Here is a 26,737-nt window from a genome sequence, read left to right as displayed (position 1 = left end):
TTCCTAAACTATCTCATGGACCTCAGCCTAGGGTCACACAACTCTTCATTGTTAATAGAGCACATTATTCACCATATAGGTTGGCTAAAATGTTTAAAGATCGGAAAGCAAACTGTCCTAAGTGTGCAGTGGAAGAGGCAGACTTAATCCATATGTTGTGGTCATATCTCCAAATGAAGAGATTCTGGGAGGACATTCTTAAAGAAACTGTAGAGAGATATGGGGTTGAAATCCCCTGGGATCCGGTTATTTGCGTATTGGGTTATGATGGACTTAAGGGTACAATGGATATTAAGAAAGAAGTCCTATGGAAACTGCCATATTGGGCGCGTAAGACCATTATGTTTAAATGAATAAAGCAGGATCCACCTACGGGAAATTCCTGGAGGAAATATGTTAGGAGGATGTTACAATACAAAAAAATCTACTACCTAGCAAACAGTAGGAAGGCAGAGTTCGAGGAGTTATGGGTAAGCTGGTTGCAATAGGATGTTGGATGTTCTCATTCGTGGAGGGGTGGGGGGAGGAGGAGAGAGAGATGGAAATGTTGTATTTTTTTTGTTTTGTTTTTTTGTGGAATGGGATTAGGGTCACAGTGGATGGCGTCAGCCAAGTAACAACATTCAGGGACTTGGTTTTTGGTGGGGGGGGGGGGGGGGGTTGGGAGCGAAAGTTACAATATGGTAAGATAGACAAGGACAATATATAGGAGTATATCTGTAGTGGGACCTTTGATAGGGAGATGTGCGGGACATGGTTTTAATTTGGGAGTCTACTTTGTGATAGCATGGCTGAGGTCCTGTATGCCACCTTGGTGATATACACTTAATGTTTGTTTCTTGTTGTATGTTATTGTAGGGGGGATATCCTAATGGCACTCACTAGATTTAAATATAAAGGGGATGATGATAATATGGAGAGAAAATAAAGTCTAGATAAATGGGTGGACAATTTTTTTAAGGGAGGGTTTAGAGGTCTGAATGGATCCTTATTATGGGGAAAGGGTGTATTTGGATAGTTTAAAAAGTACCGGTTTGGTGATAAGAGTCTCATTCCCATATCCCCCATATAGATTAAAAATCTATAGGAAGGAAATTGATGTTAACCCGTTAGTGACCGCCCCATAGTGTTTTTACGTCGGTCACTAACGGGCTTTATTCCGATGCAATAGACTTTTTACGTCACTGCATCGGAATAACTAAATAGAGCAGAGAGCTGTCAAATCTCCCTGCTCTCAGCTGCCAGAGGTAACTAAGGGCTGGGGGCGTCCCTGCTCGAATGTGTGAGATCGATATTATCGATCTCACCCGTTTAATCCTTCAGATGCGGTGCTCAATAGCAGGCACCGCATCTGAGTGGTTTTGTACAGAGGGAGGGAGCTCCCTCTCATCCCACTATCACCCGGCGATAAGATCGCCGAATGTCTGTGTCTCCGATGGCAGCCCGGGGCCTAATAAAGGCCCCCAGGTCTGCCTGTAGTGAATGCCTGCTAGATCATGCCTCCGGCATGACCTAGCAGATGCCTGTCCGTTTTACACGTACAGGTATAATACACTGCAATACAGAAGTATTGCAGTGTATTATAATAGCGATTGGCTAATCGCATAGTGAAGTCCCCTAGTTCGACTAGAAAAAAAAATAAAAAATAATAAAAAATAAAAAACCCACTTTTCCCCCTTACAAACTGCTTTATTATTAACAAACAAAATAAAGTAAAAAAGTTACACACATTTGGTATCGCCGCGTCTGTAATGACACCAACTATAAACGTATTACATAATTTAACCCGCACGTTGAACGTCCTAAAAAATAAAAAACCATGCAAAAATTGCTGTTTTCTTTGAATCCAGCATTAAAAAAAACTGATCAAAAACTCGCATCTACTCCAAAATGGTACTGATAAAAACTACAAGTCGTCCTGCAAAAAAAAAAAAGCCCTCCTACAATTGCATCGGCGAAAAAATAAAAACGTTACGGCTCTTCAAATATGGAGACACAAAAACAAATAATTTTGAAAAAAAGTGTTTTCACTGTGTAAAAGTAGTAAAACATACAAAATCTATACAAATTTGCTATAGTTGCAATTGCAACAACCCACTGAATAAAGTTATTGTGTTATTTATACCACACGGTAAACGGCGTAAGTTTAGGACGCAAAAAAGTGTGGAGAAATTGCTGTTTTTTTACTATTCCCCCCCCAAAAAGTTAATCAATAAATTCTATGTACCCCAAAATGGTGCTATTAAAAATTACAACTTGTCCCGCAAAAAACAGGACCTTATACAGCTATGTCGATAGGTTATAGCTCTTAGAATGAGACGATGGAATAATGTAAAAAATGGCCTGGTCATTAAGGTCTAAAATCGGCTGGTCATTAAGGGGTTAATGATTCCTTATGTATATGGATGTACTACATGTTGTCTTGTATTGCATGCTTACCGTTCTGTATTTTAAGCAATATTATGATAATAAAGAAAAACTATTTTAAATGGACTTTAATTGCATAAGCAAAATGTTGAACATTTTTAATGTAGTTAAAGTTTCATTTTCTAGAGATAGTTTTATTATTTATCTCCAGCGGCTGGAATTCTGTCCCAATTATGCGCTTCTTAGGCCTCATTTACACGAACGTAATATACGCGCGTGCGACGCGCGTGGTTTGCACGCATGTCGTACGCACCTATATTAGTCAATGGGGCAGTTTAGACGATGCGTGAATTGCGCTCAGCGCGTGTGCGCAGAAAAAAACTCACGACATGTTCTATAATCGTGCGTTTTTCGCGCACTCACGCACCCATTGAAGTCAATGGGTGCGTGAAAACCACGCATGCCGCACGGAAGCACTTCCGTGCGAACTGCGTGATTCGCGCAAGAGCTGTCAAACTCCTGAATGTAAACAGAAAAGCACCACGTGCTTTTCGGTTTACAAACATCCAAACGGAGTGTCAAATTCGAGATGAGCGCACCGAACTTCACCGGGTTCGGCCAAACTCGTTTTGACCGAAACCGGTAAAAAATGTTCGGGTACGCGACGTCAGGAGACAGTCACTGTCCACGGTGCTGAAAGCGTTAAACTGGTTCAGCACCATGGACAGTGACTTCCGCTCCGAAAATCCATGAACCTGTAAAAAAAAAAAGACGTTCTGACTTACCGATAACTCCGGTCCGACCTCCCGGGATGACAGTTTAGTCCAAGTGACAGCTGCAGCCAATCACAGGCCAAGCACAGGCTGCAGCCAATCACAGGCTGCAGCGGTCTCATGGACTGCGGCGTCATCCTGGGAGGTGGGGCCGGATGACAAGAGAGGGACGCGTCACCAAGGCAACGGCCGGGAGCCCGGACTGGGGGAAGCAGGAAGTTCTTGGTAAGTATGAAAGTCTTTTTTTATTCACAGGTTGGTGTATATTGTGTTCGGCATTCACTGTCGAGGGTGCTGAAAGAGTTACTGCCGATCAGTTAGCTCTTTCAGCACCTTGGACAGTGACGGGCGTCGACTAGCCTCATCTCTATGATGGCGGCTGCGTGAAAATCACGCAGCCGCGCATCATACACGGATGACACACGGAGCTGCCAAGTGCCTTTTGCGCGCGCAAAACGCAGCGTTTTTTGCGCGCGCAAAACGCACACGCTCGTGTAAATGAGGACTTACACTGGTGCACAGCTCTTTATGTATATCAGAACTCTCTTCGGCCTCTGGATGTAAATAATAAATGTTTCTATTTACTAACAGCAAGCAGAGATCAGAAATTGAATAGAACATACACCAACATATCACTTAAAAGGCATTTTTCCTGGTTACCAGCTTTACTTACATCAACGTAATTTGCATTAATGTAATCCGTAGGCCTTCCGTCTTTTTCTCCCACTTGTGACAGTTTAACTCTGCTGTGATCATCTTAAAGCAAAAAAATTCAAACAAGTCAATATGATTCAGATGGACTATTATGATCATCATTATTGTTAGGATTATTAATAAATACTAAATAATTAGAGAGCACAGTAAGTAAGACAGCCAGGTTAATTCCTAAACCCTTCCTCAAATTAGGATGTGAATCCCCTCAAATTAAAGCTGAGTCGGCACTTTAAGCCCATATTGATTATATAACTGTATATTCAATATGTTTTGGTAAACAGCTAAAATGCCAAAACGTGTGACACTGTCCAAATAATTCTGGACCGAACTGTATGTATTCAAGAGTCCATGGTGCATATCATTCACACACAAATCCCAAATGATTAGGCAGCACTCCAATCGGTTTCAGGGAAGAAGTCATATTTTATTCTACCTGTCTAATATCGTTCACGTCTCCCTCGTGCCGCCAAAACAGCTCTGACCCGTCGAGGCATGGACTCCATACGACCTCTGAAGGTGTCCTGTGGAATCTGCCACTAAGACATCAGAAGCAGATCCTTTAAGTCCTGTAAACTGCAAGTTGGGGCCATCATAGATCACACTTGTTTTTCCAGGATATTCTGCAGATGCTCAATAGGATTGAGATCTGGGGAATTTGGAGGCCAAGTCAACACCTTGAAATCTTTGTCATGTTCCTCAAATTATTCATGAACTATGTTTGCAGTGTGGCAAGGCGCATTATTCTGCTGAAAGGGCCACTGCAATTAGGGAATATCATTACCATGAAGGGGTCTACTTGGTCTGAAACAATGTTTAGGTAGATGGTACAATCAACATAATTGCCACGATACAAGGCGTCCCAGCAGAACATTGCCCAGAGCATCACACTGCCTCTACTGGCTTGCATTTTTCACACAATGCATCCTGGTACCATTTTTTTCCCTAGTAAGTGACGCCATCCACATGATGTAAAAGAAAATGTGATTTATCAGTTTAGGCCACCTTTTCCCATTGCTGCATAGTCTAGTTCTGATGCTTACATTACCATTGTAGGCGTTTTCGGGGATGGACATAGTCTGTGACTATGCAGCCCCAAATGGTGATGCACTGCAATGGTGTTCTGATACCTTTCTATTATAGTCAACAGTAACCTTTTCAGCAATTTGTGTTACAGTAACTCTTCTGTGGGTTTGAACCAGATGGGCTGGCCTTCGGATGCACATTAATGAACCTTGAGAGCCAACGACCATGTTGCCGGTTTACCGTTTTGTCCTTCCTTGGACCACTTTTGGTAGGTACTAACCACTACATATCAGGAACACCCCATAAACCCATCTTTATGGAGATGTTCTGACCCAGTCATCTAGCCATCACAATTTGGCTCCTGTCAAAGTCGATCAGATCCTTATGCTTGCCCTTTTTCCTGCCTCCAACACATCAACTTCAAGAACTGACTTTTCACCCTTTGACAGGTGTCTTTGTAACAAAATAATTAATGTTATTCACTTCACCTGTCAGGTGATATATCTAAATATGTATATATATATATATATATATATATATATATATATATATATATATAATAAATCTATATACATATATATATATAATAAATCTATATACATATATATAACAAATATATATACATATATATAACAAATATACATACACACACACATATACATATATACACACCCAGATACAAGGCAGCACTGCATAAATAGTGAAAAAATAGGGATCAGTTTATTCACCAACCGCAACATTACAGCCCTACTCATTGGGGCTGAAAGACTCTCATATATATATATATATATATACACACACACACACACACACACACATACTGTTAGGCTGGGTTCACACGACCTATTTTCAGACGTAAACGAGGCGTATTATTCCTCGTTTTACGTCTGAAAATAGGGCTACAATATGTCGGCAAACATCTGCCCATTCATTTGAATGGGTTTGCCGACGTACTGTGCTGACGACCTGTAATTTACGCGTCGTCGTTTGACAGCTGTCAAACGACGACGCGTAAATTGACTGCCTCGGCAAAGAAGTGCAGGACACTTCTTTGCTACGTAATTTGAGCAGTTCTTCATTGAAGTCAATGAAGAGCAGCTCAAGATTTACGAGCGTCAAAGAAGCCTCGCATAATGCGAGGAGGAGCTTTTACGTCTGAAACGACACAGCTGTTTTCTCCTGAAAACAGTCTGTCTTTTCAGACGTAAAAGACAGTTCCCGTGTGCACATACCCTTAAAGTCATAAGTTTACATACACTTTAGACACATTCATTAAAACAGCTTTTTTACAATTCATGACATTTAATCCATGTACACATTCCCTCTTAGGCCAGTTACGATCACTACTGTAACGGCTGCGATTGTGGACCGCTTCCGTTCCTCACTGTCAGACGGCTGCGAGAGCAGACTCCTGGCCTCCTGCCAGCATCTCCGTCCTTGGAGATGCCAGCTCGCGCGGCCATCCTGGACTGTGTTCTAAGGTGTGCGTCCGCGCTTCCCCGGCCTTAAAGGGCCAGCGGGCACGCATTTTAAAAGTTCCCTAACCAAGTCTACCCATGTGCGTTGTACTGTGACGGTTATTGACTATTTTCTGGCCAGCTACTTCTCTGCCATGGCAGAGCGGTCTAGTGGGTCTACATACCCCCACAGGCGTGACAACTACTATATTTCAAGAATGTGAAATGTCAGAATAATACTAGAGAACGTAATTTATTACAGATTTTTTTTCTTTCATCACATTCCCACTGGCTCAGTTTTCATACACCAAGTTGACTGCACCATTAAATAGTTTTGTTTTTTCACGTTAACTTACGTCATGGTGCAGGAAGGGGATAAGGCAATATGCGTGTGTGTATTATAAATCATATCTATATTTCTTATTTGTTTTTTTTTACATACTTACAGGCAACAATGTTAATGTATCGATTCTTATTCTTGTTGTCTGGGTGGTTTGAGCTATCACATGTTATGCCTAAATCCGCAGTGCAGTTTTGTACCTCCTGCAAATAAATACAAAAGTAAATCTCAAAGTATTTATCGCTTAGGCTATATGCAAACTGGCATGAAGTTCCATTCCATTAAGTTTATTTCTTTTTGACAGGCAAAATACAGTAGTCTCATGGACCCAACATTACAAGATTACGATCATATCCTTCATGTGCCCAGTAAAAATGGAGCCCATTGTGCCGTTATGAACAAAATGAAAATTGGCTATGTGCTGTAAAGCATAAACTTTTAAGGCATATCTACTCTAAGAAATAACAACAAAACATTCTTACCTGGTAAAACTCTTTCAAAGTCTAATGAGGGAGTGAATAAAAAAAATATGACATAAATTTTATAATGTGAACATAAGAGGGAATGATAAACAAAACCCAAAATGCAACTGATAAATGATTGCAAATAATGATTCATTTCTGGGGAAAGGAGTCCAAAAAGTTGATGAATCTTTATACAATGGAGTTAATTCCCACATGAACTAAACACAAAGCATGACCATGTTAGCACAAAAATAGTGAATGTATGTATATATAAAGCAAAATATGTTGTAGATAGTGGCGGTATTATAATGCAGACTGGTGCCTATATACTTTTATAGACTAAGGGTATTATTCACACACAGATTTGTTGCAGAAACTTCTGTGACTCGAAATCAGTCCCATACATGTGAATGGAATTGTTTCTGCAGCATGTGCCTGGATTTCTGAAAACCTTATTCAGATATCGCAGAAAATTCTGCAACAAATCTGCCTTGTGTGAATATACCCTAAAATAACGGTGGAAGCAGGCATTGTATAGGGTGAAACCAGAGGGGCACATACCAATGCCGAAGGATGGGATTGGTAGCGAATCCTCCATTGCAAAATCTGTTCTTGTGGTGGGGACATTTAAAAGCCAAACACCATACAGCTCACAGTTCTACCTAGCTTGAAAAACTTGGGGTGAGGGGGGAAGCTGGTTTATAGAAGGCAATCCGACTGCTGATAAATCATTATTTAGAGGAGGGCAATCCATCAATTCATGAAACTAGTGGATTATTGAATCTAGGGCCACAAATATGCTTTATTGTCATAACCAATTAAATAATGAGAATTTATGAATGTTATGAATTCTCATGAAAACAAACATGCTAGAAGATAGATAGATATGAGATAGATAGATAGATATGAGATAGATAGATATGAGATAGATAGATATGAGATAGATAGATATGAGATAGATAGATATGAGATAGATAGATATGAGAGAGATAGATATGAGATAGATAGATATGAGATAGATAGATAGATAGATAGATAGATAGATAGATAGATAGATAGATAGATAGATAGATAGATAGATAGATAGATAGATAGATAGATAGAACACAAAGTGCCAACTATCTAGGAACACTGCCACTATTTTTCTATTACATTCTATTATTTTTCTATTAGCATGTTACCTCTTATTGTAAATTCCATTAGAAGTATACACATAGTAATCATAAATACAAATAAAAAAAAAATACTTTAGTTGTACCTCAAACTCTTCAGTGAACCCACTGCTTGCATGTAGGTCCGCAACATGTTTAGGAAACTGCTTCAAAGGTATTGCTCCAACATCATCTTTTAAAAAAAAAAAAATGAAAGCAGAAATATTTTCTTATAAGTCATCATTTCACAAACTCATTTAATGCATATAGCAAATCTTGACCTGAAACTTCTTTACATTATGGGCCGTTTTTTTCCCCCACTTTCTTTTTATTACACATCCTAACTCATTTCTTTTATTTAGTATGTATAATGCCAACACAGTACAGATTACTTATTCGTAGTCACCAACCATTCAATAGTGGCATTTACAATTTTGGCAATAAGTTTATGAAGCACGCATAGCTGGGTTTATAATTAAGCAACGTAAGGCTGTGTTCACATCAGCGTTGCCCTTCCGTTGAGGGGTTCCGTTAGAGGTTAACACCTTAGCTTCCGTTTCCCTCACCATTGATCTCAATGGGGATGGAACCGTTGCTAAAGGATTCCGTTTGTCACCATTGTGACAGGGTTCCCTTGTTTTTGACGGAAACAATAGCGCAGCAGAATACGGTATTTCTTCTGTCAAAAAAACTGAAACCTGACATAACGGAGTCTAACTGAGCACAACTGATGCAAAAATAAAACCCATTGAAGTCAATGTTTTTTTTAAGGAAACGTTAACTTCCTTTCTTGTGGTCCTCTGACGAATAAGCTAGAACGGAAGCCACAACGCAGATGTAAATGCAGTCTAAGGCTTCGTTCACATCTGCATTGTGGCATCCGTTTTAGCGGATCCGTTGAAATAACAAAAAACAGACAGACTGACCGATGCCAGACTATATGCAACGGAAGGTAAAATAGGTTTGATTTTGATGAATCAGTTTACCGGATCTGTCAAAAAAACGGACTATTTTCGTTCAGTTTGTGTGTTTGTCATCAGTTATAATGGATCCGTTTTAATCTTTGCATCCTTCTTGCTTTTATTGGAGGTCAGAAGAAGCGCTACTCTCAGCGCGAAACAGGCTCTAACCTGCCATGCAATCTGCTATGTCCTCCCTTGAATGTTTTTAACTTTTTGCTGGATGCCACAATAAAAGAAAGAAATACAATCACATGCGTTAGTGCTGTATTTTCACTTTCCTCACGGTTTTATTTTTGGTTTGTGCATGTGCAGGAAAAAAAACCTGGATCCGTTAACCTTAATGCATAACGGATACAAACGAATGGCATATCAGATTCTATCCGTCATCCATTAACTTCAATGTTAGAAAAAAACGGAATGCTCCTTTCCGTCAGGTTTCCGTCATTTTAGACGGAAACAATAGCGCATCAGACTACGGTATTTCTTCTGTCATAAAAACGTAAACCTGACGGAATGGAGCCTAACTGAGCACAACTGATGCAAAATAAAATCCCATTGAAATCAGTGGTTTTTTTTTTTATGGAAACGTTAACTTCTGTTCTTGTGGTCCTCTGACGGATAACGGAAGCCACAACACAGTTGTGAACGCAGCCTAAGCCTGTTATAATAAGTAGAGGCACTACTATGGGACAGAAGAGACATTGTTGACTCTCTCATAAGGTGTACTGTAGTTTATGTTGTGTGTGTTTACGCACTCTATTTGGACATCTCTTTTATGGTTTGTGTGACAGTATTGTAGTAGCCTTTATGCTTCGCTCGCCTCTATCTTGTACCCATGGTGACAGTAGGGATTGGGAAGATGGTTGAAGTCAACTCTCTTCCAGGTAAGTTCTCTGATTAAGTAGGTTCACAATAAATCCCATAAGGTGTTGTATATATGTGCCTAAATTAGAGGATATCACATTTTAGGAGACCATAATAAAAATATAGTTTTAATTTTTTGTGACTAGTGGTCCTTTTGTGGTAGTTAAAGACCTCTATCTTTACAGAATAGGTTTCCAATAACAAGAAATATTGGCTCTGTGATTTCATGGTATCAAAGTGACTAGATGGGGCAGAGCTTATTGTGCCAAAAGTTATATGCCTATAATATGTATCAGTAAAATGTAACAAACACATTATGAAAACATAAAAATGATAAGCAGATATTGACCTGGTTGGCATACAACCCAAATCTGCAGATGGTGCAGTGTAGTCTAACTGGTAAATAATTAGAGATCCCTCATCCAAGTGAGCCTTCATGGCACTGCTGCTTTGAGGAAAGGTGGTTACACCACACTGTGTCTTGGCTGAAAGTGCATGTTCGGATTGGAAATTTGAGTGGCCACCACGGGTTTTTTTTTTAACTCTTTGCCAGCATCTGTAAAACGTCCTTAATTAAAGAGATCTGTCCTAAGTTATATGGAATGACACCTTGTATAAGATAACACTGCACACCACAACTTTATACTACTGATATTACTAATGTCATTGCAATAATATAGTCTACTCATGGCCAAGAACTTGTCTCTGTTGAGATCTCCAGACTCTCCCTAAGCTAAATGGCCAAACATTTCCCCAAACATTTCTCATCTATACTTCTACTACTTCTAGGTAGTTCAGAATAAAAGAGTTTAGAAAATGAGTGCATGGTTTCACAGTATGTATATTAATAAGTGTTTTCTTTGACAAAGATACATCAACGTATTAATGCAGAGCTGTTATTTACATCAACAGATGTTCACCATTTAGACCACCTAATAACTTAGTCTTAAGATAACAAGAATTTGTTGATATGATATTAGCATCCATCTGTTCTATTTCATAGATGAGTGGAAATGAATACTAAAATTGAATTATCTTGAAAGCCTAAAAGAAAAAAAAATTCCACATATGTGCAATTCCACCTTCACACTTAAAAGGCAGCATCTGGCAGCAGGTGAGTGTTTTATAATTAGCTTCAAATACAGTAACAAGCAATAACAGCTCAATGAAAGCGCTGAAGGATTCGCTCAGGAAAGCAGCTGTGCAATACAAGAAATATTAACCAGTAGACCGTCCTTACCAAATGGAGACGTTACAAATGTATTTCAAGTGTATTCGAAATAAAGTATGCATAACAAAAAAAACTTCAATAAATAGTTGGAAGATGCCAAAAAGTTACCACATAACAATTATAGTTGCTAAATAGGTAAAACAGATAATAATATCAATAGTATATCTATAGATTGAGGTCTTCTCTATTGTGTTCAGCTTTTCCATTGTTTGCACAGCAAGTAAATGGTGGCAGCTATTATCTAGGGCAGTGATGCCCAACTGGCAGTCTGAGGTAGTCATGCGGCCCTCATATGCCTGATGTGCGCCCACCTGGGGAAAGCAAATTCTTATGGTGCAACTGCCTTCTCCAGAATAATTATGAGTCCTCTGCCAACCATAATGAACAAAAGAGCTGCTCTGTTTTCCACTGTTATGGGCACTGTGGTATCGTTCCCATCTTTAAAAGCTGTGGCATGCATGTGTATGTATGTTGTATGCATGCACTGGATGTAATGTAAACATGTGCTTCTTTATGCCTGTGATCTATACTTATATATATATATATATTGCCCAAAACAACTAAGATCTTGGAAGAGCAGGTTTTTTTTCGTGTCATCCCTACACGTTACGTGGGCAGAGCCTTAGGTCAGGCACAGCACCCTGGCTTGATCTCTATGCTCCCACCGGCGACATGCTCAGTTATTCAGGCAGTCAGCTGGGTGGGGGTGGTGATCCTTAGTAAGATATTTATGTAATGGTATCTATAAACCAATCTCTTTAATACTGAACAATATCAGGGATATTTAGGATCAAAACACTGTGCATTCTGCTGCCCCCATGTAATATTTCAAAGTGGCAAAATGGCAGTTTTGAAAGTCCAAATAATAGGTATAATATTCCAATGTGCCCTGGTCTCAAGACTTTTTATTTTATCTATTTTTGTTTTATTTTTAGAGTGTGCATAGTATGCCCATATGATGACATTTTGCAGGGTTAATTAAATAATACTGGTGTGCATTCAGGTTGAGGGAAATAAATAATTCATAATATGTTGATTTTAATGATTGCTCCAATAAAATGGTTAAAGTCTAGATTAAATATCATATAGTGGTAAATAGTAATATAAATGTATATGAGAGACATCAGGAAACATCTTAAAACCTTCACTAAACAAATAATCAGTTAGTGGTAAATAGTTAATATGAATGGAGATATATATATATATATATAAAAATAAATAAACATAAATAAAAGCAATATGTGATGCCTCAATAAGCACTATGGCTTGAACATTTTTCCAGACGTGTGAATACAAAAACGAGTATTAAAAGTTCATGTACATTTACAGTAATTGTGTTTCATTCAAAGTACAATAAACAAGGGATTTAACGCGGAAAATAATGTAGAATATCTGAATATGGAAACACATTAATACTGGACTAGAGGCCAACATAAATACTGCAATTATTTATACATTTGTAGCTAGAGAAGAATGCCAATCTTTCTTCTGTATTCAAGGCTACCTACACTATTAATAACAATGAAGTAATATAGGAGTTAAGCGAATAGCTAAAGAAGAGAGAAAAGAATAGTGAAAAGAATCATCAAAAAGTAGCTGACTGCAATGCTGGCCCACTTTCTGGTACCTGGTACTAATCCGTACCTTCCGAGGCAGTACACATGGCATCTTACACAGCCAATCAGAACCTACTCTGTACTGACAAGGAGCAACAACTCTGGAACAGTGCTGTCTACAGATAGGTGTCTCTGACTTGACCAATACCCAGAGTCATGATACAAGATTATTACACATATTTCATTTTTGATAACACTCAGACTCTCAGTGTTTTTTCACCACAGTCATGATACTTTAAAGGGGTATTCCCTTTATAGACGCTTATGTCATTTCCATAGGATATGCCATAAATGTCTGATAGGTGCGGGAGAATGAATGGAGAGGTGAATGAGTGTGTGGGAGGTCCTCTCCAGTCTGTTGTATTGAAGTGGCCCCCTCTTCTCCATTCATTCTATGCCTGGATGCGGCAGCCACCAGGCGGGACAGGGTCAGTTGATCCGCGTTCTTGAGATATCCAGATGCCCTAAATGTCTATAATAGGACTACACCTTTTGCAAAACTTTTGATATGTCAGAGACATCAAAAGATTTGATCAATGGGGGTCTGGTTACTAAGACCCCACCGTCGCTGAAATGACGGTGCAGAAGTGCTCAGCATATCTACCATTAAAAAAAAAAAATCACAATTATATCATTAGGCAGCTATAGATGAAAATTAGATATAGTGCAGCCAGAATATGTGCATCTGACCTGTTTTTTGCCATTCCTCTGCATGCTTTTGAAAAATAATATTTTCTTTGTCTCCTGAGTAGGCATATTATTCCTGGTAGGATACTAGTACTATGACCTGTATCTATCCACTTCCCCCTTCTTTCTCACAGCATGCAGTCTCGCAAACACAGAGAGAGACAAACTGCAGTTGCATCCCCCTCCTTCCAGGCTTGGATTCACTATATTATATTAAACCGATTGTCACAGGACTAATCACATTTGTGATCACATCTAGAATTACAGACTGATGGAAGGTGAGGAAGATGACACTTTCCTTCATAAAATATTTTAGTGTTATATATTCAAATAAACAGCTGATTTTTTAGATGCATGGAGAATCTAAGTTATGAGGAAAGATTAAAATAATTAAACCTATTTAGCCTTGAAAAAAAGACGACTAAGGGGGGACATGATTAACTTATATAAAAATATATGAATGGCACATACAAAAAATATGATGAAATCCTGTTCAATGTAAAACCCCCAAAAAACAAGGGGGCACTCCCTCTTTCTGGAGAAAAGGGTCAACCTGCAGAGGCGACAAGCCTTCTTTACCGTGAGAACTGTGAATCTATGGAATAGCCTACCGCAGGAGCTGGTCACAGCAGGGACAGTAGATGGCTTTAAAAAAGGCTTAGATAATTTCCTAGAACAAAAAAATATTATCTCCTATGTGTAGAAATGTTTCCCTTCCCTTTTCCCATCCCTTGGTTGAACTTGATGGACATGTGTCTTTTCTCAACCGTACGAACTATGTAACAGTAGGCATGCAAGAGATCCTGTCATCATGGTAAGTTGTATTTTGGCTTCTTTACTTTGCCTTAACATAGCTGAAATACTGTGTGCAATTCTATAAATTAAATGTCTCCCCAAAAAGTAGAAAATGGAACAGTCAGGTTCCCATCCCTACAGCCCCCCTAACAGAAACAGGAAGAGCTCTGATTATAAGGCATGAGGGCAGTAGGGAAGTGAACCTCTCAGCTAAGCTAAATTGCTGAGGAGTCGGGATGTCTGGTCACCTCTTCATTTACGGAGATCCACTTTTTGTTAGGACTGGTGGGGTCCTACTTGTCAGACCCCACTGATCTGACCTAAGATCTGATTGACTGACATATCATTAATGCTTAAGCTAGAAAAACCTCTAAGATAAATGGGATAAAATAATACAATATCACAATATTAACCACAGTACATACAAAGTAGAAAGACATCTAATTTATTTAACATTTTAAAAGTCAATTCCTTACCTGAAACTGGAAACACTGGTGCAGGGGGGCCTGAAATTACTCTTGGTGATGTATTATCCTCTAAGTAAAAGTGTGCAGTCTGGAAGCATTTCCTAAAATACCACAAAAAGCTATATTAACGTATGTAATAATTTGATTTTTCAAAAACATATTTTCTATAAAACTTTAATTGTGGACATCAAGTTTCCTTTATCAAACTGCTAATTTTCATTATAGTGGATTAGAACTAGAAATAAAAGAAAGACAAAATGTAAAACTACAAAGAGCAAACTGTATGGTAGATTGGTGTATTGGTGGTTAGATCCTATATAACTCTGTCCATGGACCAACCAAGAGTGTTGTACATTGTTATTGTTAGTAATCCTATCTCTGGCTGGATCCTGATCATTCTGTTTAGCTGATGCTTTTATCCCAAACTTTGAATGAGCTTTGTGTTGCATTTTATGAGGTCAGCCAAGTACTATTATAGGTGCTGCTATAGCTGAAGATCACAACTACCTGGCTATTACCCAAACAACTTACAGCATAGCAAAAAACAAAAAAGATTAGGTCAAACAGGGTGTAAGACTTTATTCTTACACAACTGAGACATATTTGATTGTGTCCTAATCACTTGATTTTATGAATTTTGTATTTTATATTGTTGTTCACGATACTTTGTATGAGCACTTGCACTTTATGTATCAAATCGACATCTTGACTGATACCTTAAATTACTTGTTGATGATGATTTTCTGCACTATGCACTTTATTTGTATTCTAATGGGATTAATTATGCAAATGGCTCTCTGCCCTATATATGTTTGCAGTATTTGATGTGTCACTATGCTTGATAAAGGTCCTATTGCAGGATTGAAACGTCGCTTTGTGTTTGAATTATCCACCATTTTTTCACACTGGAGTGCTGCAAGATATATATATATATATATAAAACTGAGTGGTAATCACCTATAATATGTGTATGTTGGGGAACTCATAAGTGTCTCATCAAAACGTAATCGGGCTACATAGGAAAACCAACAAAGTGTAGGTCAAATGTGCATTTTGGAGACAGTTTTTTCTTAAATGAGATGACTGGGAAGGCAGTGCTGGTCGAAAAGGGCATACGTCAAGTGAAATACAGTATGCAAAAACTTTAGGACGGCATCCGTGTGGCAAAAAGTAGTAGTGTTTATTAACACATCCAAAACATACAGAAGACAAAGGATATGTTTTGACCCCACTGGAGTCTTTTTTTAAGCATAAAGTGCAAGTGAACAAAGTGGACTTAAATATACATTCTAAAAATGAGTACAGCCAATCTCTGATGGCATACAAGACGCCCCTTCTAAAACATATGTGTATATAATATAATTAGATCCATCTCATGTGAAACAAGTATAAATAAATAGAAACTTACTCCAATGTATGTTGTAGGCTGTCGGGACTGCGTCTCAGATAACTCATCTGTATTGGCGTTCATAATTAACTAATGCGCATACAAACAAGGGAAAGCCGGTATGTCGTCAGCTCCACCATTACGCATGCTTCGCGGCCATTTTTAGTTCTGGCTGAAACTTCATTATGTAGCTGCGCATGCGTCACAGAAGCACTCTCGCCATCCAAATTCTATCACTAAGCAACCCACGCCACCAATGTCTCACCAATACATCATGGGGCCTGACCTCCGATAGCTAATGGGAAACGAGTGTCATATATCTCATTTCCTTTTTGGTGATCTTACAAAAATCCAGATATGACTGTATATACACCGTGTTCCAAATTATTATGCACATTGGATTTAAGTGTCATTAACATTTAATTATTAGTTTATCAATTAAACTCATGGATGGTATTGTGTCTTAGGGCTCTTTGGATCATTGTAATCAATCTCAGACACCTGTGATAATTAGTTTGCCAGGTGTGCCCAATCAAAGGAAAACGACTTAAGAAGGACGTTCCACATTATTAAGCAGGCCACAGGTTTCAAGCAATATGGGAAAGAAAAAGGATCTCTGCTCCCGAAAAGCGTGAAATAGTGCAATACCTTGGACAAGGTATGAAAACATTGGATATTTCAAGAAAACTTAGGCATGATCATCGTACTGTGAAAAGATTTGTGGCTGATTCAGAGCACAGACGGGTTCGTTCAGATAAAAGCATAATGAAGAAGGTTTCTGCCAGACAAATTAATAGGATTAGGAGAGCAGCTGCTAAAAGGCCATTGGAAAGCAGCAAACAGGTATTTGAAGCCGCTGGTGCCTCTGGAGTCCTGCGAACCTCAAGGTGTAGGATCCTCCAGAGGTTTGCAAGTGTGCATAAAGCTATTATTCGGCCACCCCTAAACAATGCTCACAAGCAGAAACGGTTGCAGTGGGCTCAGAAATACATGAAGACTAATTTTCAAACCGTGTTGTTTACTGATGAGTGCCGTGCAACCCTGGATGGTCCAGATGGATGGAGTAGTGGATGGTTGGTGAATGGCCACCATGTTCCAACAAGGCTGCGACGTCAGCAAGGAGTGGCGGAGTCATGTTTGGGGCTGGAATCATGGGGAGAGAGCAGGTAGGCCCCTTTAGGGTCCCTGATGGTGTGAAAATGACCACTGCAAAGTACGTATAGTTTGACTGACCACTTTCTTCCATGGTACAAAAAGAAGAACCGTGCCTTCCATAGCAAAATTATCTTCATGCATGACAATGCACCATCTCATGCTGCAAAGAATACCTCTGTGTCATTGGCTGCTATGGGCATAAAAGGAGAGAAACTCATGGTGTGGCCCCCATGTTCCCATGACCTCAACCCTATTGAGAACCTTTGGAGCATCCTCAAGCAAAATATCTATGAGGGTGGGAGGCAGTTCACATCAAAACAGAAGCTCTGGGAGGTTATTCTGACATCCTGCAAAGATATTCAAGCAGAAACTGTCCAAATACTCACAAATTCAATGGATGCAAGAATTGTGAAGGTGATATCAAAGAAGGGGTCCTATGTTAACATGTAACTTGGCCTGCTAAGTTTTTTTTGATTGAAAGAGCTTTTGATTTCTGTAAATATGACCTCCTGATGCTGCAAATTCAACAAATTACCATTTTAGTTCTCTTTACAACCTTTAAAATGTTTTGATCTCTGTTGTGCATATTAATTTGAAACAGTGCATTTTGAGTTTTTTACTTCTAAAAAAAAAATCTGTTATTAGATTTGTTCAATAAAATTTGCATTATACTCCAACGGTTGATGGCTTGAAGATTATACTGACTGTCATTTGCATCGACTATTTAGGAAAATCAGCGAAAAATAACATTTGCATAATAATTTGGAACACGGTGTAGTGTATAGATTATATTACCTCAATTACGTACTGCCTTTCAAAGAGGCTATACCTCCGGAGTATATGCTATTATATCTTGTACAATGGAAAGGAAGTATATTAAACTCCTCCGTTAAACCATCTATTCTATATAATATGTTATATTGTATTACATAGGGGGAAAAAAGCCCATCTATTGGATAATAACTACAGAGTTGCAAAACAGCCTATAGTAGAGCACTATCAACCACACAGTAATGATCATAAATCATTGTTTGGCGGAATGTGCAATATTCCCCTATACTAAAATGTAAGCCATATACCATACGTCTCAAATACCTTTTATTATGCTTTTACCTATAGCCGCATATTAACAAATACATAACCCCTTATATCATGATCGAAAGATATCAATAGTCAAGCCTTGCGTAATGGTGGAGCTGACACTATACCGGCCTTCCCTTGTTTGTATGCGCATTAGTTAATTATGAACGCCGATACGGATGAATTATCTGAGACGCAGTCCTGACAGCCTACAACATACATTGGAGTAAGTTTCTATTTATTTATACTTGTTTCACATGAGATGGATCTAATTATATTATATACACATATGTTTTAGAAGGGGCGTCTTGTATGCCATCAGAGATTGGCTGTACTCATTTTTAGAATGTATATTTAAGTCCACTTTTTCAAGCATGAAGTGCAAGTGAACAAAGACTCCAGCGGGGTCGAAACGTATCCTTTGTCTTCTATATATTTTGGATGTGTTAATAAACACTACTACTTTTTGCCACACGGATGCTGTCCTAAAGTTTTTGCATCAGTTAAGATATATCCGGATGGGATTTCCGGATATGGAATTTGCAATCCCATTTACTTCAGTGTGGGGAGTTCCTGATACAATGAGTGCTGTGGGAATTGCTCTATACAAAGTGAGATACAATAGACTGAGCGGAGCGGATATAGATAATTAGGCGCACTGCTAAGATGGTATATTTTCAACAGATGACGCATCACTAATTAGACTATTTATAACACTAATTACACAGATTACAAGTAGCGCTAATAGACTCCTTTGCTCTCATGACTTAGAATGCTATTGTGCCTTGTGCTACATCTTTTCAACGTAGAAACCATTTAATCTTGAACTAAATTGAATTAAACTGTAACATTCATACCTAAGGCAATATTTTTCTCACCCTGGCAAACCTACTAAATATTGAATGGTAACAGGAAACTTCCAAGTTGTCCTTATTTAAAATTTACTTTAAGTAGCAATGTAGACTATTTTGTCATAGTAGGATGCTGGGATGAATATAGACTTTTGCTGTCTGAAGCAAAATTTTTAATTGTGCCCCTCCTCTCCAAACTTGAAAGGGAGAAAGTGCTTGGACTATACAGTATATCTGCCAAAATGCTGGCCCCTGTACAGTCATGGGGGTTGCTGCCTGAGGCAAAGTTCTCAACTTGCTTCATGGATTGTTGCATACTTTCTGTAGGCAAACAAATGATAAAACCAATAGTCATTTAGCATTACTTATGATGGCTATAACATGAAATTATATATGAAGCCACTGCCCTATGGATGTTGCCTACCTGCCATTTTATACATTGTCATACAGCACTTAAAAAATGCCATACTAGAAATGTGCTCAAGTGGTAGCCTAGAGGGTGCTCTTTGTAGCCACACCCCAAACTGGAGTTTGAGAAGCTGCACAGGGGGTACAAGAGTGCCCCTGGCTTGTTTTCTTAGGGCTTCTGAAAGATTCCTTTGATGTAATTTCTGATAAACTAGACAAAAAGCGTTCTGGCTATTTGTAGTAGAAACTATTGCTATATTTCAAGTTGAATGCTGTACGACATTTAAAAAATATGTTGCATACACTCAAAGCATGAGTGTGTTGTATAAACACTTCCATATAAATTCTAAACTATATAATAATCAGTTCATTTACCTGCATTGCCCCAAATTGTATTGCTCCAGTTTAAAACTGTCCTGGACTACACCTTGACTAATATCTATTTGTGTATAGGTTCAGACAGCACCAGATACGTGGAAGAGTGGGGTTTTGCACGGATAGGGGCCCAACCCAAATATAAATATAAAAAAGCATCCGGCACACCAACTTTGAAACTAAGGTATTTTTATTTTGTTTTTGATGCAAGTGGGAGAGTGTGAAGTTTCGGTCTAAGTGACCTTCATCAGCCACTGAGCCGTGCTGGAAAACTGTATAGACGAGCGCTAGTGGTGCTGATAGCGGCTGGCCGCTGTGTCATGGTGCCTGATGAAGGTCACTTAGACCGAAACGTCGCACTCTGCCACTGGCATTAAAAACAAAAACAAAATAAAAATACCTTTGTTTCAAAATTGGTGTGCCGGATACTCTTTTATAATTATATATATTGTCTAATATCTAGGCATATACTGAAAGTCTGTTTCCTCACTCTACTCCTCCATACACCCAACCAAGGCCAGGGCCCATTGCGACTGGGGAAGGGGGGGGGGGGGGCACCACACTTGGTAAAATATATATGTATATTTTTAAACATGCCGACCGATATGACGGCCGGGTGTAGTGGGGACCGCGGTCACCTTCAAACACCTTTATGTTAAACTAAGTACTTTATTAAGTTGAGCACAATACCTAAGTTTACTTCAGTCAGCATTGTCATCTGACTTTTCTCTTAAACAGATGCATGGAAACGCTGAATATCTTAGCCACTGTCATATTCCAAAACATCATTTCAAGAATAGTGTGTAGACAAAGTAGCATGCACATCACTCAACAGTTAGGTTGATACTATATAAATTCTATGTAAAACATCTGGTTCTCTGAATCGAGTAAGAAGATAGTTCCATCTGTCTGGTATAAGAGGTGAACAACATCATGATGATGTGTTAAGTGTGAATTACTAATTATCACTCGATTAAAATTAAACAAGTGATGACTGCTGGTAACATAGAAACGTACAGTAGATCCCATCAATCAAAAGAAGAATAATGATCAAAATATAAAGTCAAAAGACATCAGTTATGAAGATGCATCTGATTATTTCAGCTAGCTAAGCAGAATTGAAAGTTTCCATTATGACAAATTTGTGGACACATTTATGGAATATTACAAAGATTTGTTGATTCAAACAACCATTGCCCATTTAAAGACAAAAAAGAAATAAACAGAAGTATAAACAGATACAATACACAGCATGAACACTATTATTAGTGGAAGAAACATTTTAAGACCTCGTTCACATCTGTGTTGGAGGCTCCGTTAGGGGCCTCCGTTGCAAATCTGTCCAAGACCACCGAAGACAATAGCACAGCATGCTGCGTTATTGTCTCCGGTAAAATCACTGACACCCCAACGGAAACTGACGGTACCCATTAAAGTCAATGGGTTCCATCGGCCGTCGCTGGTGTCCATTGTGCAACTGGATCGTTGCTTACGTTATTCCCAAGTTCTGCTGCTCTGATGGAGAACAACGGAACACACCAACGCAGGTGTGAACATAGCCTAAGAGACACGAAAATGTATTCATGTATCTACATGCCAAATCAACAAAACAGGCAACGGTCGGTACACAGGAATACAGTATCAAAAATAGCATGGACTGGGAAAAGGGAACACTAGGTAACCAAATTGCTCTGGCAATGTGTTCCAGAGCAGGAGGGGCTTTATACCAGAAAGTCTGTGAAGACTAGAATTTTGGTGCGTGCTGGCCATTTAAGAATGCAAGGGCCGGAGTGGATGACAGACACAGAACAGAGAAGAGGATAGCAGCGTGGACCAGGGCGCCAGGAAGTATAGATTGGAACGGAGTGCTACACAGAAACAAGCCCATTCAGATGAATGGAACGGATTTTCAGTTGAAGAAATCTCTGCAACAAAATCTGCCGCGTGTGACTCACCCTTCAAGTGAAGTTGGCTACATAGTCAGCAAAATCTAGCATTCTGTGTTAGTAAATAATAATGATAATTTATATAATTTGAGTGCATGAAAAACTGTGATTTAGTTACCACATTTACACGTTGATAACACCTTCAGCTATTGAAAAATGCAAATTCTTAATTTACTGACTATATAGTCAATGTTATTCAAAGTTGGAGCTCTGTGGAAAATGGCCAAAAGTTGAATTTTAAAAATGTTTGCCTAGAGTTTCACTTTTACACTTCTAGGAGTTGTCTTAATAAAGTTTTTGAATATAGAGATCGTTGTTTAGAACTTCCTCTTTCACATATCTTAATGGGTCTGTACAAGTGTAGAAAAAAACATCCGCTGTTTTTTCCCCCAGACACAGCGCTACTTTTGTCCATGGGCTATTTCTGGTAATAATTGATGCTCAGCCCTATACACCTAAATTCCAGACACAGCCCATGCACAAGAGTGGCGTTGCTTCTGAAAAAAGCAGACCCTTTTTTCGAATCCAATCCCTTTAACCCCTTAAGGACTCATACATTTTTTAATCAGCGTTATGAAACCCATAACTTTAAAAAAAAATTCCGTCCAGGTAGCCAAATAAAGGTTAGATTCTTTGCGGGACGAGTTTTGTTTTGAATATAACTATTTTGGAATTACATATTAAAAAACTTTTTGGGGGGGAATGGAAAAAAACAGCAATTCCGCCATTGTTTCTTGGGTTTTGTCTTTACAGTCAGCAAAGTCTACCGAGCAGTATAAATGACGTTAACTTTATTCTGTAGGTCAGTATGATTACGACGATACCAAATTTTTATAGTTTTGTTGTTTTTTTTTACTACTTTTGCACAATGACAACACCTAAATAAAATTATGTTTTTGTGTTGCTGCATTCAGGGAGAGCCATAAAACTTGTATTTTTCCATTGACGGAGCTTCTCGAGGGCTTTTTTTTTTTTGCAGGATGAGTGGTAGTTTTTATTGGTACCATTTTTGGGTACACAGGACCTTATTCCCTTTTTGGGAGAGAGGGTGATAAAAAAAAAAAAAACTATTCTGAGGGTGCTTCCCATTTTGTTGCAGAAATTTTTTCCACTGAAAATCAGTTCCATTCATCTGTATGGGGCTGTTTCTGCAGCAGGTGCTTGGATTTCTGAAAGTTTCATTCAGAGGAATGGAAGGGATTTTCAGTCACAGCAAATTTCTGCAACAAAACCTGCCGGATGTGACTGCACCCTGACGCTATTCTTGAAGACTTTCTATTTTATTCTTTCACAGCGTTCACTATGTGGGATAAATGACACATTCATTTTATAGTACGGTTGACACCAATTATATGTACTTTTGTAACATTTTTATTTTTTCACATTAAAAAAAGGTTTTTACTTTTTTCTACTTTGGATTTTTTTCTGAAAATTGTATTGCTCTATCTTTGGCAACACAGTGGTATTGGGAAATCCAAGAGCAGTTTTATGGGGACAGGACGTTTTGTATGAATTAAGATTAAATTCAGTCATTTTTTAAAATATATATATATATATATATGTATATATATATATATATATATATATATATATATATATATATATATAGGGCTTGTGCGCACAGGCGTATTCTGGCTCCATACAATTTACAAGCTCTATGGATTCAAAATACCTTACCATAGACCCATAGCAGTCTATGAGGGCCAGTATGTACCTCTGTATGTCTCACATTTTATATGGAGTCATGCAGAGTTTTTTTCTGTTGAATTCCACATAAAACCGCCAGAAGAAAATCATGGCATGCTCCATCTGACGCTGTATTACGCGGTACTCTCCCCTAGAAGCATTGCCTTGCCTAGTACAGAGCCTAGTACAGTGCATAAGGCCTAAAAAGAAGTAGGGACAACAATGATGCTCGAAATACTTCTCATTTGCTTCAGAACACATTTCATAACAATATGCTATTCAAATATATGAGATGAAATCAGGACACTTACCGCCAATATATAAGAATACCCACAAGTACCACAAGACAGATAAAAGTCAGGGATGAGACGACCACTAGTGGTATAATTGTCTTCTCCTGTGATTCCAGTCCTTCTGCTAGACCAACACGAGACTCATGGCTACTATTACTTGCCTCTGTAGTCAGAGAAAACGGAAATCATCCATATTTATATAGTAGAAAGAACAAACCATAAAACATGTAGAGGTCTATTTATCAAGCAGTGGTAGTGCCAGCTTTATAGGGGAAATACTCTTATTTTTCTAGGGCATTCTCTCACTGCTCGATAAACTAAAATGTTTGTGTAAAATTGAGTCTGTGTAACATGTGTTGCTCTAAATACTTATATGAGGACTCTAACTCCTACAACAAACAATGTAACCCTTTGTGCAGCTCACTTACCTTAATATATTAGCAGGAACATCACATTACATGAATGATCGCAGATTTATAAGTGAAAAGTAGAATAAGTTAACCCTGATGTAACAGTATTATTAAATGTTACCTTCATATGTAAAATAGCAAACCAAGAGATACCTTCTTTTTTGCCTTTCTTTATCATTCAAAACTATTCCCCAATGACCACAATGTCAACTCAAATATCATGTATATATGGGGGTATCTTCATTTAGGGGTGAAGAATAGGGGCAGATGCAGCTTTTCTCCCCACTTTTTACAGTGGTAATGTCATTGGCATTAAGATGACTAGATTTCTAGACTGGGCATTGATGGTATCTCATTGGTTTGCATGGACAACTATTATCATGCCCTATTGGATTCATGTATATGACATGACTGCGTAGTTGTGCAATATTTTTTTATATGGCCAAACAAGGGGAATGTCATAAGGATAGATCTGAACACTTTAATGAACTTGCAGATCTATCACATTTGAATATCAATTTATCATGTATATGTATTTTTTTGTATATTTATTAGCTTATGCATAATGCCCGTTATGCATGTATGTATGTATGTATGTTTGTATGTGTGTATGTATGTATGTATGTATGTATGTATGTATGTGTGTATGTGTGTATGTATGTATGTATGTATGTATGTATGTGTGTGTGTATGTATGTATGTATGTGTGTATGTATGCATGTGTATATATAGAGAACTATGTGCAATTATACACTTGGTACAAACTATACATCTCCATCTTGTTTCACCTACAATTAAATACTGCATCATTATTCCCTAATATCATTTAAAAGAACAGTACAGACAGCCATGAAGTATCAGCATAAAGAACAAACACGGTTTAGAACATGCATGCAAGTTTCAGTTATTTAAATATATCATATGTATATATGATATTCATTTGTTAGTCCATGCGACTCATGCTTGACTACCTTTCTTTATATATATTACACATTTAAACCACCACAGGAAATTCCTTTAAAATTGACTCGCTTTGGTATGTTTCTATTACAACAATAAAGTATTGCTGGTTTCTGTAAGCTTCTCACTTGATCACGGTTACTGAAAGTGTATCAATTATTATTATAGGAAATACACTTTACTATAAATGTTGTTCAGTCTATTTAAAATTAAATTAAAATCTTGTTCAGTCTATTTAAAAAAAATAAATGCATTTTTACAAATTTCCCATAACGGAGGCTAAAAGCCCATGTCCAGCAGCAGGGAGAAAACAGAAATCCAGAAATAAATGTGCATGAAAGTGCAAACGTAAAAAGCAAATGGTCTCTTTGTATGAATATGTGTACATGTATCCACATTACAGGCCGTAAGGCATCGTTCACATCTGCGTTGGAAGCTCCGTTAGGGGCCTTCGTCGCAGATCTGGCCGAGATTACCAGTGACAATAGCGCAGCGTGTTGCACTATTGTCTCCGGTAAAATCATGGACATCCTGACGGAAACTATTAAAGTCAATGGGTTCCGTCGGCGGTGTCAATTGTGCATAGGAACCGGTGCTTTCGTTATTCCCTTGTTCTGCTCCTCTAATGGAGCAGAACAACCGTACACACCGACACAAGTGTGAATTTAACCAAAGTTTCCACATTCAAACTGCTCTTACTTTGTGTAGAATGTCTTCTACCAGGGCTTAAAGAATTCATTTCAACCTCACTTTTGACTAGAAGGGAAGTGACAACGCACCACAAAAGTGTGTTATTAGTGGTCAGCTCCCCAGGCCCAGACATTACTTTGGGAGTAGGACCCGTATTGCCGTTAAGAAACGACAATGTTTAAACAGCCCGTGGCCCAGACCATTCAATGTGAATTTTCAGTTCTGGTAGCATTGCTGTTTTATATAAATCCATACTGACCTATAATGCTGCTGATGTGTTCATTGGTTTTCCTTTTTTTGCACCATTTTTCTATTATTTACTTCCATAGCAAAAAAAGCAGGCATGAAAACCACAGGCAGGGGCGTAGCTTGGTGGGGCAGGGGCACAGCTCCTAGGGCGCTAACTAGCTACTCTGCCTTGCCCAGGGTAATTACATACAGACTCACGCAGTGAACTAAATATTTGCCCAAAGTTAAGGAAAGCCTAGTTATGATTCGAATGTGGCTCTTACACGGGGTACCACTATAAGGGTTTCCATAAAACTGGCACACCACAAGTGTGCTCTTAACACATATACTAAGGCC

The 26,737-nt window shown here is 38.5% G+C and overlaps 1 protein-coding gene across 6 annotated transcripts in view; it reads right to left on the bottom strand.

Annotated features, from left to right (window-relative positions):
* The window catches only part of PTPRZ1 (protein tyrosine phosphatase receptor type Z1), a 211,340-nt gene that overhangs the window by 53,520 nt on the left and 131,083 nt on the right, over nucleotides 1–26,737 (bottom strand). For 4 of the 6 annotated variants that reach the window (XM_075857149.1, XM_075857145.1, XM_075857146.1 and 1 more), the window contains 6 exons: nucleotides 24,111–24,255; nucleotides 14,921–15,012; nucleotides 8,397–8,482; nucleotides 7,157–7,177; nucleotides 6,781–6,877; nucleotides 3,814–3,896 (listed from right to left, as the gene is read on the bottom strand). In XM_075857149.1, the coding sequence (XP_075713264.1) occupies nucleotides 3,814–3,896; nucleotides 6,781–6,877; nucleotides 7,157–7,177; nucleotides 8,397–8,482; nucleotides 14,921–15,012; nucleotides 24,111–24,255 (524 nt within the window). The remainder of the gene's footprint in view (nucleotides 1–3,813; nucleotides 3,897–6,780; nucleotides 6,878–7,156; nucleotides 7,178–8,396; nucleotides 8,483–14,920; nucleotides 15,013–24,110; nucleotides 24,256–26,737) is intronic. The other 2 variants (XM_075857144.1, XM_075857148.1) reach the window with 1 other exon arrangement.

This window comes from Rhinoderma darwinii, chromosome 3 (assembly GCF_050947455.1).
Source record: "Rhinoderma darwinii isolate aRhiDar2 chromosome 3, aRhiDar2.hap1, whole genome shotgun sequence".
Classification (NCBI taxonomy): Eukaryota; Metazoa; Chordata; class Amphibia; order Anura; family Rhinodermatidae; genus Rhinoderma; species Rhinoderma darwinii.
The sequence above is the reverse complement of the archived record's forward strand: the minus strand, read 5'-3'. Positions and strand labels throughout refer to the sequence as shown.